Genomic DNA, 15,668 nt, shown 5'->3' with positions numbered 1-15,668 from the left:
TGGGGTTAGGAACGTGCGGATTTTGGCGATGTTGCGGAGGTGGCGTCTGCACGAGTTTGTTAAAGATTGGACTTGGGGCTGGAAGGATAGGTTGGGGTCCAGAATGACACCAAGTACTCTGGCCTGCAGAGCGGGTTTGATATTGGCGTTGTTGGATGTGATGTAGAAGTCAATGGGGGGTGGGGTTCGGGCTGGGGGGAAGACAAGGAGCTCGGTTTTGGAGAGATTCAGTTTAAGGAAGTGGAGCGACATCCAATCTATGTCGCTCAGTAGGTGTGTGATTTGGGCAGAGACCGAGGGGGTGAGGTGGGGGGTTGAGAGATAGATTTGTGTGTCGTCGGCATAGAGGTGGTAGTTGAAGCCGTGAGAGTGTATGAGTTGGCCAAGGGAGGAGGTGTAGATGGAGAAGAGAAGGGGCCCGAGGACAGAGCCTTGAGGGACCCCAACAGAGAGGGGGAGTGAGGGGGAGGTGGTAGCATTATAGGTAACGCTGAAAGAGCGTTGTGACAGGTAGGATGAGAGCCAGGAGAGAGCAGAATCTCTGAGGCCGAGGGAGTATTTTGAGTATTTTAGTATTTTGAGGAGGAGGGGGTGGTCCACTGTGTCGAAGGCCGCAGAGAGGTCAAGGAGTAGGAGCACTGAATAGTGGCCATTAGCTTTGGCGGTTAGTAGGTCGTTGGAGACTTTGAGTAAGCCGGTTTCGGTGGAGTGTAGGGGGCGGAAGCCAGACTGTAGGGGATCGAGGAGGTTGTTGTTGTTGAGGTGAGAGCATAGGCGGGCGTAGACGAGGCGCTCGAGGAGTTTAGATGGAAGTGGGAGCAGGGAGATGGGTCTGAGGTTGTTCGGGTCATTGGGGTCCAGGGAGGGCTTTTTAAGTATGGGGGTGATGTGTGCATGCTTCAGTGGGGAGGGGAAAGTGCCGGAGGAGAGGGAGAGATTAAAGATGTGGGTGAGGGAGCGTAGGATGGAGGGGGAGGGAGGTCGTAGGAATTGTGAGGGGATAGGGTCGAGGGGGCAGGTGGTGAGGCGGGCATCAGAGAGGATCTTGGAGACTTCCTCGATGGTAGTAAGGTCAAAGGTGTGGAGTGTTGGGGGAGCTTTAGTATGAGGAATGTAGGGTGGGGTGGGAGTGGAGGTCAGAGCAGTGGTGGGGCCGTGGGAGAGGAGTGATGAGGGGGTAGCTGAATGAGGGGGAACGGGGTTGGAGGGAGTTTGAGCAGTGACGAAGTCCCTGCGGGTAATGTCGAGGGGGAGGGGGGATGAGGGGGTAGCTGTGTGAGAGGGGACGGGTTGAGAGGGCGTGTGAGTTGCGGCAATGTCCTTGCGAATTCTGTCAATCTTGTTTTTGAAGTGATTGGCAATCTCAAGGGCGGTGAGTGAGGTGCTGGGTGGAGGTGGGGGTGGAGAGAGTAGAGAGTTGAAGGTGGAGAAGAGTAGGCGAGGATTGGAGGAGAGGGCCTTGATGAGGGTCAGGAAGTAGGCTTGTTTGGCTGCGTGGAGGGAGGAGGTGTAGGTGCGGAAGGCAGATTTGTAGCAGGTGAAAGCTTGTTGGGATTTTGTTTTGCGCCATAGTCGCTCCAGGGCACAACTGCGTCGTTTGAGGGTTTTGGTGTGATCAGTCTGCCAGGGCTGGAGCGGTCGGAGTCTGATGTTGCGTGTGGTTAAAGGCGCTAGCGAGTCAAGGGCTGCTGACAGCGCGTTGTTGTAGGCAGTCATAGCCAAGTCGGGGCAGGACAGGGGGAGGATGCGGTCGTGGAGTTGATCAGCTGCAGAGTGGAGGGGGGCAGGGTTAAGGTTGCGGAGGTTACGGCTGGTAGTAGTGTGACATTTGGAGGGGTAGGCGTTGGAGGACGAGGAGATAGAGAAGGTGATCAGGTTGTGGTCAGAGAGAGGGAAGGGGGTGTTAGTGAGTTTGTGGGGAGCGCAGCGGTTGGAGAAGACAAGATCAAGGATATTACCGTCGGAGTGGGTGGTGGATTGTATGCACTGTGCAAGTGCAAAGGAGGAGGTTAAGTGGAGGAGACGGGCTGTGTCTGGGTTGTCAAGGTTGACAGGGATGTTGAAATCCCCAAGAATGATGGTGGGTAGCTCAGAGGAGAGGAAAAAGGGTAGCCAGGAGGAGAAGTCTTCCAGGAAGCGGGGTATGGATCCAGGAGGCCGGTATATCACAGCAATCTTCAGGGGGGTTGGGGAGAATAGTCGGACGCAGTGGGCCTCGAAGGAGGAGAAGGATAGGGAGGGGGGGTTTGGGAGGACTCGGAAGGTGCTCTGCGGTGACAGGAGCAGACCAACCCCACCACCTTTACGACCGTTAGGTCTGGGTGAGTGGGTCCAGGCGAGACCTCCATAGGATAGTGCAGCAGGGGAGGTAGAGTCAGTGGGCTGGATCCAGGTTTCCGTGATCGCCAGGAGGTTGAGGGATCGGGAAACAAAGAGGTCGTGGATGGCGGTAAGCTTGTTGCACACCGATCGGGCGTTCAGGAGTGCACATGAAAACGGGGGGGGAGATTTTAGGGAGCAGGGGGACAGATACTAAGTTGCGGGGGTTGCGGTAGGACATGGAGGCGGGAGGGTGTTGTGCGGGTGAGGGAGGTGGTGGAGGGCCAGGATTCGGGGAGATGTCTCCCGCGGCTAGGAGGAGGAGAAGGGTGAGAAAGGTGGCATGGGAGCGGGATGTGCAGGAGTGTGAGAAACTCCTACTGGAGGTGTTCGGGTCAGTGGGAGAGTGGAATAATAGGAGGAGGTGGTGGGTGCCATAGAGGGGCGAAGGAAGCAGTGAGGACACAATATACAAATGTTTAGGAGGAGCAGAGGGATATAGTGAATGGATTTTGGGAATGAAGGAGAGGAAAATGAGAAGGAGTAGAAGAGGCATTTTGGGGGGTGATGAGAGCAGTAGTAGGGAGATGATAGCAATGAGGGGGAGATGTGCAAGTTTTGGGGTGGAGCAGAGGGGTAAAGAAATGAGATTTGGGAACAGAGGATAGTAGTATGAAGAGGAGTGTATTATATAAAGGTACACAGAGTGGGACTCAGGCATGTAAGAGATGTTTCCCAGGGTGTTTGCTTGCAGTCTGTCCAGCATGCAGTAGAGTTTCTTGCTGTTGTTGTGTCTTTCTGCTGCTTAAGTTCAAGTGCTGTGTTTAACTGCTTCGCACTCTTTCAAAGCCGCACTCCGTCAGAAGCAGCACCCCCATCAGAGACTGTGCCCCCCATCAGAGATCTCCCCCCATGAGCTGATCTGAATTTATAGGGAGATGCTCAAATGAGCATTCAACTCCACCCCAATTAGAAGCTGATAAGGCTCACATGAATAGTGGGGGATGTCTCATAGGAACCAGGCTACAGTCGTAAACTGGGTGCAACTGGAGGTGAGGACTGCTCAACATACACACAAATATAAATACACCATTTGTTCTGAATATAACAGGAGTGAAAGCGATTTTGAGTTAGGAGTGGAGGTAGGAGAGATGCATTTACCCAGGAGGAAAACAGCAGGAGTCAATGCGTTTGAGTTAAATTGGCCCTAGTATGTGTATGTACGAATGTAGGTTAGGGACTTTAGATTGTACGCCCCTTGAGGGTTAGGGACTGATGTGAATGTACAATATATATGTAAAGCGCTGCGTAAAATTTATGGCGTTATAGAAGTACCTGAAATAAATACATTTTTAAAAATAACATACACTGATAAGATGATTTCATCGAGATGATCTCTTTTAAATGATTATATAAAAATATGGTGGAGGTGGTCACTATTTCCCCTAGATGTTCAGAGGCCACACAATCACACAGTTCTCCAAACCAAGAGCATCACTCTAATTGTCTGGATGGATGAGCCTTAGTTCACATCAAAGGAGTTCTGCATTCCTATACAAATCTACAGGAATGCAAAACCTGCTTGAAGCAGGTCAGAAGGAGGTCAGAAGCACCTGTCAATGAATTCTGAATCATCTCAAAAGTGTCTCAACGTGATGCCATCCACACAAGCCCAAAGCTCATCAACAAAGGCCCTAAAAAAGATTCCCTCTCTGTCCTATTTATTTAGCTTGCCCATTTCCTTTATTAGAAAAAAAAAACCCATATATTTATAAACAGGTACTTCTATAGCACACATGAATGTAAACCAACGGTCTAATGCAAGTGCATGCACTATGGGACTTGCCTGCTCTGTGCAAAACCACTGCACAGAGCAGGGAAGTATAACGTTTGTTATTTAAAAAAAAAAAAAAAGTTTACAATCACTTTTAATTGCAGAAATAATATAATGATGATAAATGTAAGATAGGGAAACTTTGTTAATCACATGTTCTATAGAGCAAATAGAATCAATGCCAAGCAGCAGCTGCAAAAGCAAGTTAAAACTGATTTCCTGGGAAAGTAAAAATTCTCCTTTGCAGTGGGGCTGTCCCTGCACTGCAAAAGTTAAATCCTCATTCATGCCTAGGGGACTGGGCAAAGCACTTTTACTAAACATAATCTCCACAGTTCAAGACCTGTCCCTGCAGTCTACATTCTGGCAGCCAGACGCCCTCTGATGCCATCAAGACCACTTCAGGGCCCATAGCCCTGCGATGGACATGAGAATGCAGACAAAGAGTCCATGGCCAGAGGGTATGGAAGCACTGTATACCGGGGAGCAGAGGATCAGGTAAGTAAACCTGCTTTTGCTGACTCTTAGACATAAACAAACATTTAACCCTTGCAATGTGAGTGCAGCAATTAGTCGTGAGCATTGCATCATGGGAGGATGCTACATGCTCCCGTATACCTGAAGCACCATGGATAAAAAAACATGGATAAAAAGCCTCTTGGAGAGCATTGGAGAGATGAGAATAAAGTATTCAGGAATTTTTTTAACTTTTTTAAAAGTAGTAAGGCCACACAGCTGCTTTTTACCCAAAACATTGGTGCTAGCCTGTGAAATCAGGTATAGTTAACATTGGGATGCAGAGATAGACAAGAAAACTACATATCTAAAGAGACGTCAGAGGTGTCTTTCAAATAACTACATGAAATGAGGAGAGCTTTTTCGTTCTGCCCTCCCCCTCAAATTGCTTGTATTTTATAATCTAGATTTCAGAGAGCATTATAAAAAAAGAGTAAATGTATTTTCAGGACTGAATGATGCCGGTATTAGCAGTAAAACCTACCCTTTTCCCTTTCTTACCGATAATAAGCTAGCTGAAGAGCCACCTGGATGAAGGCATCTGGACTTAGCTTCTCTGACTTGGGGAAGTTTTTTCCAAATGCAGTAAAAACAAAGACCTTGACATCCAGATCGTGAACCATTCTACGGGTCAAAGAAAGAAAAAGAAACAGTGTAAGAATTATATTTAAAGTAAATATTTAATCATTACCATGGTCAGTTTGTACTTACATATTCAGGTTTTGCTTGGCTTTCTCAATGTCATTCTTAATTTCTGGAGTGATGTTAAAGCGCAGTTTCTTGGGCATCGGTAAAGGGATCATTGGTGACCTGACCAAATCTGACTTTTTCCTAACAAAAAATAAAATTAGGACATAACTACATTTCAGCATGATATTGGTCGACTAAGCACTCCCCCATAGGAATATATAAAGAAATTACTTTGGTGAAAGAGACTCTATTAGCACTCCACAACTAGCAGGCTCAAGATTATTAGAAAAAAAAGTGTGCACTAAACAATCACCATTGCAATCGCTTTGCTGTTTTACTGCATTATGGCCCGCAGCTAGGTTCAGTGGCATATGGTCAAACATGGTGTACAGAATGAGAATTCATATCATTTGGTCTCCGCTTCTGGTGGGAAACCTGAAGAAAAGGGGACGTTCTAATGTGAAGGGGGGCTCCTGGCATGATGAACGGAGGGCTTCTGCTGGGAAGGGGAGACACTTCTGATGTGAAAGGCAACTCTGATGTGAAAATGGACTCTGATACGATGGGGGAAGGGGCTTTTGATGTGAATCAGAGACTCTGATGTAAAGGGTAGATCAGACTTGGAAGTAAAAAGGGGGGGGACCGACACTGATGTGAAACTGGACTCTGATATGATGGGGGCCTTCTGATATGAAAGAAGGACTCTGGTTTGAAGGGGGAGGAGTTTCTAATGTGATAGAGGAGGCTTCTGATAGGAATTTTTTTCTTGGAGCATGTTTATTTATTTGTGAAACAGATTTTCTTTTCGGCCATAAAATTTTGAAAAATATACAATGTGGCCCTCGTATTGAAAAGTATGGAGGCCCCTGTCCTACAAGATAACCATGAAATTATATAGCAGCATTATGTTTTCAGTGGCAGGTAATTATGGGTAATAATGTAGAAGAAATAAATGCTTAATAGCTGTATCTTTCACTTGATGTTAATTCTCCTTGAAAACAGCTGTTGGGTCAAAAGCAGGCACTCTTTTGAAGAAGCCCAACTGACCTATAGGGGCAAATCCTCTTCAGCATTTTCTTTGCAGGTAATTTTAGATCTGAGCAATACAACAATTTTGAATTTACAAAATTCAAAACGAAAAACAAAGAAAAGAAAACAAACAACTTACGTGTACTCAACAACATGGTCAAGCAAGGCTACAATGGGAGGTCCTTCTGCAGGAGCATGTTCATACACTAGCCCACAAGAACCATCTTCTGCTACTATAAACTGTGGAAAATCAAAATGTAATACATATTAACTTTAATGCTGGCACATGCAGCTGCTTACTATTACCTCCTCTTCACTACCCCACCACCTGGAGTGACTAATCCTAATCCATCTGCCGGCTAGGCTATCTAACAGGATCGGAGACAGGTGAGTATAAACCTCGTACACATGATGAGAATAATCGGACGAATGATCCTTTTTTTTTTTAAGTGAAAGAGGTTACTAAAGTTGAGAAAATTCTTGTATGACAGAATAAAACAAACACTCGAAAGTGATGTAATGTATTGTATTTTCAGATGGAAACTGTACTGATTAAAACAAAAATCATACGATATCATATCATAGGAGAAATATTTTCATGTTTATCCCTTTGAATAATTTTAGTTGAATGCTGTGTACTAATGATCAGATTATCGTAGGATAGCATGGAAAGTGGTATTTTTTGTACGATTTTATGATTGTGTGTACTAGGCTTTAGAGGGGGGCTGGTGCCAGTCAGTCCTATAGGCTATGTGCAACTTAAGCAGCTATACATGAAAGTGTAACTTAACTTTTGTTTAAAAATAATGATATATATTTGCATCACAAGCAATTTTGTAATTTACTGTTAACAAATATAATTTTTCTAGTTCAAATCGATTAAAAAAAAAACAAACAAAAAAAAACAAACAACAGAAACAACAATCTTCAATCAAATAAAAGAAAAAATTCAAGCTTACATGTACCCAGACCAATCACAACAACAGGGTTTTGTGCACTGTATGCCCCTCTCACATGAGCATGTCTATGCATTAAATTGAAGCGGTTTAGGTGCATTTTTACTGTGCCTCAGCCACCTGTCAAAAACTTGGAAATGGTTGCTGAAAGGCCCCATGCATGTTGTTGAGGTACTGTGCTTGGTGGTACAGCATAAAAGTAGGGCAAATCACTCTTGCTTGTCAATACACCCATAGATGTGAATAGGGCCATGCTTCAGTATGAAATCCTTCTTCAAAAAGGCATGTGGATGCTGACGTGCTAACCATGGGCCAGTTGCTGATGACAAATCAATCCACTGTGGATTGTGAGTGAACAGCTATGCCCAAGTGAAGGTGGCTTAAATGTACAGAATGCCCACAGAAATGTATTTTTTCTGCTGACTGGTTTTCCCAAAGAATGTGTCTTACTCGAGCACTGAGAAAATTCAAGTGACTATTTTAAAAGGGTTGGTCTACCCAAAGGTGATAGTTATAGGAGGAATCTGTTGGGCTTTGTCAGTGCCTGGCTTCTTTTAGATTTTGGATACTGTAACACCAATTCTCCCTCATCCAAATAATGTGGCCACACACCAAAGACGTTCAACTCCAGCCAAGGTTTATTGCAATGACAGCACACTTACCACTGAAAAAGCTGCACACTCACAAAGCCACCCATGTGTGGCTTTGGCTGGGAGTGAGTGGTGTGATGTCATCGCAATAAAACTTCCCTGGAATGTCTTTGGTATGCGGCCAGTTATTTGGATGGTGGATTGCAGTGGAGACTCTAGGGCCTTGGCACTTGACTGACTGCATGGAATCAAGGAGGATACAGGCTGGCCTGTGAGCAGTGAAAGGGGTTGGAGGGCCTAGGTTCATCTAACAGTAAGATCTCCTTGTCATAATCCCTGACTCCTGACTGTTCCGGTCTCCAACACATAAAAGAAATACATACAAATATCCAAAAGGGAGAGTAAGATCTCCTCAAAATAAGAACAGCTTGTATTCAAACTCAAGAAGTCAAATGCAACAGTCTCAACAATAGAGTCTCTCAGATATATAAAAAATGTCAGATGATTTAACCCTCCAGCATCTACAAAACATTGAAATATCAGACTTTGGTGAACTGACCTTATAAAGTGACCCTGTCTTTTACAGACTCCTTCAACTAGGGCTGCACCATAACAATGCCTTTCTGATCCTTCTATATAAAATTGGAAACTCTATCAGGCAGGGTTTATCAAAAAACAATAGACTCTCAAGAGTCTAATGATGTGAAGCATTCAGAAAGTCTTTGTTATGTAGAGACAACGTCATCTGTGCCCAAATTTTAGGCCATGAGGGAGCTCTAAAGTGGAAGCATTCTTCAAGCCAACAAAAAGACAAACTTTATTTTACTTAAAAGAATTATGCAATTTGTTGATGTCAAAATATGTTCTTTGGATTCCCATGAAGTGTCATCAATAGTTTTCCTTACATACCTGCAGGGTTTTGTCAAACCATCTATTCCCACTGTTCAGACGGCTGCCTCCACCATGTAACATTTGGGCAGCCACCCGACTCTTATAGTGATCATCAGAGACGGTGGGCATTGGGGCATCTAGGCACACTGTGAAAATACTCTTCTGGATTGTACGCACAGACTCTTTGTTGGTCTTATCTAAGGAGAAAATATATGGTCATCAATGATGGGAATGTGCCAAGTTTAACAATCAGTAATCTTATAACACCCATTTGAAATCTCATGCAATTAATTCTCTTTAAACTCCTGCACCATTATATGCTATCATCTAACTTTTACATGGAAATTCCTTAAGATATCATCACTTTCTCTTAGTGAAAATCACTTTCGGACTACTAATCCAGTGCTCTGTGCAGGCACAGAAAAGTAAACCCACATCCCTCGTTATAAAGGTTCATACAAGACTTGTCGTGCAGATGAAGGGAGGAGTTACTCTATGTCTGGCTAGGTTTGTGCACTGGGAAGTGTGGTCAGACTCTGATTCCTACTGGACTGGGAAGTGTGGTCAGACTCTGATTCCTACTGGACTGAGAAGCTATACATAGACACACTGCTTAACAGTAAAAGTGAAAGTAAAGCAGGGAATACACATTCAGTCTTTTTTCGTTCAACTTGCACGTTGAATCAAAAAACCGATAGATCCCTGCAGCAACAGAAAATACTCCTGTCCCATCAGAATACGAAGATCAGTGCTTGAAGCCACTGGCTGCCAGTGATGATCGCATGCTGGTTTTCCAACAGGGCCATTTCTTTTGAAAAGAAAAAAAAAAAAAAAAAAGCCAGTCAGACTAGTTTCTGTTGAACAGACAGCAGTACACAAAGATCAGAAGTCGTCCGGTTCCTGCTGAACAAGCCAGTGTTCTGAATATACCCCTGCTTAAGAGTATAAAATGGAGATTATGAGTGGAATGAATATCTGACCGAAAGTCTATCTACTTTTGTGACTTCAGCTAGAGTTTAAAAGGACTCCCAAAAAAAAAAAAAGGAAGATTTAGGGAGGTACAGTTGTGTTCAAAATAACAGCAGTGTGTTGAAAAAAAAGTGAATAAAGCTCAAAATCCTTCTAATAGCTTTTATTTCCATACACACAAATGCATTGGGAACACTACACATTCTATTCCGAATCAAAACATGAAGAAAAATAGATCAAATTTGTGTTGTTCCTCTAAAAAAAAAAAAGGAAGAAAAGGGAATATTAGACTTTTCAAAAAAAAAAAATAGCAGTGTTTGTATTCTTCTTTACAAACTCAAACATTCACTGTATAAACTGAAAAATGTTTGAAGATTTTGCTTTCCTTTGAATCACTTAATGAATATTTAGTTGTATAAGCACCTTTTTTGAGAACTGCTGTACATCTGTGTTGCATGGAGTCAACCAACTTCTGGCACCTGTGAACAGGTATTCCAGCCCAGGATGATTGGACTACATTCCACAGTTCTTCTCTATTTCTTGGTTTTGCCTCAGAAACTGCATTCTTGATGTCACCCCACACGTTTTCTATTGGATTAAGATCCGGGGATTGGGCTGGCCACTCCATAACGTCAATCTTGTTGGTCTGGAACCAAGATGTTACACGTTTACTGGTGTGTTTGGGGTCGTTGTCTTGTTGGAACACCCATTTCAAGGGCATTTCCTCTTCAGCATAAGGCAGCATGACCTCTTCAAGTATTCTGATGTATTCAAACTGATCCATGATCCCTGGTATGCGATAAATAGGCCCAACACCGCAGTATGAGAAACATCCCCATATCATGATGCTTGCGCAACCATGCTTCACTGTCTTCACAGTGTACTGTGGCTTGAATTCAGTGTTTGGGGGTCGTCTGACAAACTGTCTCTGGCCACTAGACCCAAAAAGAACAATCTTACTTTCATCAGTCCACAAAATGTTGCGCCATTTTTTCTTTAGGCCAGTCAATGTGCTCTTTGGAAAATTGTAACCTCTTTAGCACATGTCTTTTTTTCAACAGTGGGACTTTGCGGGGGCTTCTTGCAGATAGCTTGGCTTCAGATAGGTGTCTTCTAATTGTAACAATACTCACAGGGAACTTTACACCTTCTTTGATCTTCCTGGAGCTGATTGTTGGCCGAGTCCTTGCCATTTTGGCTATTCTTCTATCCATTCAAATGGTAGTTTTTCGCTTTCTTCCACGTCTTTCAGGTTTTGGTTGCCATTTTAAAGCATTTGCGATCATTTTAGCTGAGCAGCCTATCATTTTCTGCACTTCTTTATATGTTTTCCCCTCTCCAATCAACTTTTTAATCAAGGTACGCGGTTCTTCTGAACAATGTCTGGAACAACCCATTTTCTTCAGAATTCCAGAGAGAAATGCACTGTAACCAGCATGTACAACATTTGCTGCCTTCCTTCCTTAAATAAGGGAAACAATTGCCACCTGTTTTTCAAAGAATGAATGACCTCACTAATAGAACTCCACACTGCTACTATTTTGAACAAGCCCCTTTCAATTAGTGATTCAATTACACAGAATCAGCAGCATGCATGTCATGACTGTTGGGTCTGTTGAATTTCTATTACTCTACTACACCTGCTAGTAAATTATTTGCCATGTAGAAATATCATTTCTACCAAAAACAGTGATTGATCGGGTTAGTGATGTCTGACTGCTATTATTTTGAACACAACTGTACATGCAGGAAAAAGTTAATCACACTCACTTTCCTGACCCTGATCCTTTATTCTGCAAATTTAATGATTGTGGCTATTGGGGATTCTCTAGGAGGAATCAGCCGAAATTCTAACAATGGGTGGCCGTGCCAGATGATTATAGGGAGCTGGGCTGAACATTGCAGATGGACAGTTCCTGCAGCTTATCAGCTGCAGATACTGTTCAGGCATTCTTACAGCTGGTGCTAATGGCTATCAGAATACAACAGTCCGGCAGAGAGGATTTGTCCATTAAAGCAGGTAGGGTGGACGGAGGAGTCCGTTAGATTTCTTTCATTCAGCTCACAGGCTGAGTGAAAGAACTCTACAGTATTAGTTTAGGCATCTTAGTACCAAAGACATTTTTGAGGGGTGGACTGAAGTTGCAGCCAAGATAGCTTGAGGCACAGAACTGAATGGAATGTACATAGTACATTCATCTCCTTCACCTGCCCCTAGTCATGAAGTCAAAGAACGTCAGGCCATACCGACAAAGAAAAACTAATAAGAGATTGGAACAGAGGAGCCTTAGCTAAACTTAGCGGGAAGCATCCTGTGGTGTCTGGTCTTAGGCAAGATTTACTATTTTTCAGCTTACCTTTGATGAGATTGTTGTAGGCCTTGGCCCAGCTGTTCCTGTGATTTGTGGTTAGGATTCCAATGGGCTCCTTATTAGTCTGGAGTGAGGTCCCCCAGATCATCTCCAGCTGAGTGAATATCTGATCTGCGGTGAGCGGCGTTCCATCACTGTGATATACATCTAGCTCAAAGAACTGTGAACGGATAAGAACGCTCTTTCAGGAGTAGTAGTGTAAACAGTATACATTTTCCCTTCTCAAACTCACATTAGTGTTGGGTTTTGTGAACTAAACCATGCTTGGATACACAGATACTTATGAAGAGGCGTGCCAACAGTGGGATAGTACACAAAATGAGAATAAGATATAGAAGTAAGATAGAGAAATAAAGGGAGAAACTAGGGGATCAAGAGAATAGAGTGAACAGAGGGATTAAAGCTGAACTCCTTGATAATCAAATATTGTCTAACTACAAAAGCATGTGCATTCTTCCCTGAATCTTGGTGTATTTTGTGTATTTCTTCAACATATGTACAGTAATCCAGTTGAGACCTTCCCTCTGTACAGGAGCTTCCTGTGATAAAGACTTGTCACTGCTGTCTCTCTTCTTGTGCAGGGTGACTGGTCTTGTGTTTGCCCCCTCCTGTAGTTTTCTGCAGGCAGCCTGTAGTGGGTGGGCCAGCTGGGTCCCTCCCATAGCTCTTCTCTTTGCACAGTCTATGTAAAGCACAGTGATGAGTTCACCACTACTTTACAAGGTAATAACTAGGTTTAAAAAAGGCATTTGAGCCCACACAATAGATTCACATACAGTACTTTGTGGCTATTGCGGAATATATTTAAAATATTTGTTTCTGGAGTTAAGCTCTAAAAGCAGCTGTTGACTGTAAGATTAGGTCTATTTTATTAGATTAACTAGGCTGGAGGGAAGCAGACTAGGAGCTTTAAAATTCTTAAACACCAACTTCTGAACTGTAAATAGCATGGCACCTCTGGGTTATGTGAAGTCAGCCAACAAGGTCACAAGTCTCACATAATCTGTATTGATACAGTCAGCAAGGTCTTTTTAAGTTTTACTGAAGTCTCTGTTGAGATTTGTACTCCAGTGAAGCCTGTGACACCACAGTGGCAACTCGAGTAACCCAGAACTGGTGTGCTATGTGACTACCTTTTTCTGGCTCCTAGGTACATTTTAGAGAACTTTACTGCCCCTAACTTGCCTCCCTACAGCCCATGTAGTCATTGTAAGTGGACCTAATTCTACAGTTTAGGTCTGCTTCATAGAGCACAAGAAAGCCAAGTGAGCAGAGAAGGAAGAGAGGTAAGCAGATAGAATGAGAAAAAAAGGACAAGATGAGGGAAAGCAGAGGATACAATGTAAAGAGAGATAAATAGTGGAGAGAAAGAGGAGTCAACAGAAAGCAAAGAGGACAGATAGAGAAAACAGAAGCAAACAGAAAGCATAAGGGAAGAGGGCAGACAGAAGTGGTCAAAAACCAGAAAAGACAGAAATTGAAAATGGGAGAAAGAAGAGGACAGAAAAAGGGGAATGTAAATCTAATGAGCACCAGAAATAAGGGAGGTATCTGTATAGCATAGACATTAGGTTGCCTGACACTGCAAAATATAAAAGTGACAAAAACATTGAGAAAGTAAACGAGCAGTGAACAAAATGAAAAGAGAACCCAGAACAAGTTCTGTGAGTGAAAATACTTTTAACGATAGACGCTAAAGAAAAATGATCAGGTTTGAGCAAACTAAAAGTCCACCACTGTGCAAATGGTCACGATTTATAATAGGGATGTGCATCAAGGAATTTGAGAATGCAAAAAACATCAGATCTTGAAGGAAGAGTTGTAGCAAAAAACTATCATGCATCCCATTCCTGTCAGTATGAAAGGAGAATATATATGAGACTACAGTGGGTATTAGATCACCAAAAATAGACAAATGAATACTGCAAATTGGTCCCTTCCCACAATAGTCACCATTGTGATGTGCAGATGGTAAGGTCAGAATTTGGAGTACATGACAGAAATATTTTGGGATGAGGCTGAACAAAAGGCTTGCAGTATGAATCTGTGGGCAGCAAATCTGTTGAAACTATGTGATGCTATAGAGTCAGAAAAGACCAGAGATGTTAGTAACTAGTTGAATCCATGCCAAGCTATTCTGAATATGGAGACAGTTTAGTAAGCACCCATCACTGAAGAGACAGAGCCTCACCTGGAAATTATGGACCACTGTAATGTGAGTGGGGGGCTTCTTGGCTTGGCTATAGTTGACAACCGAATCTCTCTTTGGGCCCGGAATGCGACAGGAGGATAATATATGATAGTATTGATTCATACAGAGCGATTTTTCACCAAGATGTTCTACAGGCAAGGTCTCACTAATTGCAAGATAAAAATACAAATTAGACATAAGGACAGAGGATCTGAAAAGAATGCCTCAGGTTAATGTTTTGACTTACTTTTCTATCATAGACTTAAAGTCTAGAACGCCTTCAATCAGCTTAGCAGCAAATCTACAAAGACAAAAGAGCAGTATTAAAAATAGTACCTGAACCTAACAACAAAAATGTAATAATTGTCAGCTTACCAGACTTTATACAGTATGTAGTAGCTGCATTCAGGCCTTTTTCCTTTGTTTACAACTAGTGATCCTGTTTCTATGCAGGAACAGTGTTGTCACCCGATGACAGGAAACGTTTTAGGATTACAGAACACAGGAGAACTGGGCAGGGCTTATAGCACATACTGTACATGCCTACCAATTCAAGAAGCATGGACTGGTCTGTACTGGGTTTAACCTACATACCAATGCCAGATGCTGGAACGCTTATTCCACTACCCAATGCCTGTATGAGGCTTCTGACCAGCACAGCAACTGTACAGAAGAGTGGGGAAATCTAATCCCACCTTCTCATCATGTGATGAAAACATGACACAGGGCTGTAAGGGAAGTCTGGGAATAAACTCTCTCAGTCTGCTTTGGGGGAGATTTACTAAAACTGGAGCACTCAGAGTATGGTGCAGCTGCGCATGGTAACCAATCAGGTGTAATCTGTAGAAGGGTTGGTTTGTCATCTGAAGAAATAACTTGTACAAAGAGGGTGGATTTGACACCTGAAGGGATAATTTGTGGAAGGGGGTCTGACAACTGCCATCTAAATGACATATCATATGTTACATAGTCCTCATCGCTGTATATATATATATATATATATATATATCTATATATATCTATATATATCCATCTATCTATATTAGCATTCTGTACTAAAGGTTCCCCATTAGATCGGAGGACTTAAATAAAATGGCGGCTGGGGGTCCACCTTCCCCGGTTTTGATTGACAGATTAACTCCCTATAAATTGCAGCATAAGTCACCAATCATGTACCTTGAGGAAGTCACGTGTTAGCGTGACGTAACATGTAGGACGTGGTGATGTAATTTCGGGTGTGGATGCCATATTGGGACGCCATATTGGAACTCCAATACAAACCCATGCAAGTACACCCACAGCATGTGGTTA

The 15,668-nt window shown here is 43.2% G+C and overlaps 1 protein-coding gene across 1 annotated transcript in view; it reads right to left on the bottom strand.

Annotated features, from left to right (window-relative positions):
- CRAT (carnitine O-acetyltransferase) overlaps positions 1 to 15,668 on the bottom strand; it is a 71,116-nt gene that overhangs the window by 14,886 nt on the left and 40,562 nt on the right. Inside the window, exons 4-10 of the mRNA XM_089669087.1 lie at positions 14,605 to 14,658; positions 14,358 to 14,523; positions 12,152 to 12,326; positions 8,844 to 9,022; positions 6,528 to 6,628; positions 5,381 to 5,500; positions 5,171 to 5,293 (exon numbers count right to left, since the gene is read on the bottom strand). Coding sequence (XP_089525213.1) covers positions 5,171 to 5,293; positions 5,381 to 5,500; positions 6,528 to 6,628; positions 8,844 to 9,022; positions 12,152 to 12,326; positions 14,358 to 14,523; positions 14,605 to 14,658 — 918 coding nt within the window. The remainder of the gene's footprint in view (positions 1 to 5,170; positions 5,294 to 5,380; positions 5,501 to 6,527; positions 6,629 to 8,843; positions 9,023 to 12,151; positions 12,327 to 14,357; positions 14,524 to 14,604; positions 14,659 to 15,668) is intronic.

Source organism: Staurois parvus, unplaced genomic scaffold, assembly GCF_062004578.1.
Source record: "Staurois parvus isolate SC_StPar_1 unplaced genomic scaffold, SC_StPar_1.0 ptg000068l, whole genome shotgun sequence".
NCBI classification, from domain to species: Eukaryota; Metazoa; Chordata; class Amphibia; order Anura; family Ranidae; genus Staurois; species Staurois parvus.
The sequence above is the reverse complement of the archived record's forward strand: the minus strand, read 5'-3'. Positions and strand labels throughout refer to the sequence as shown.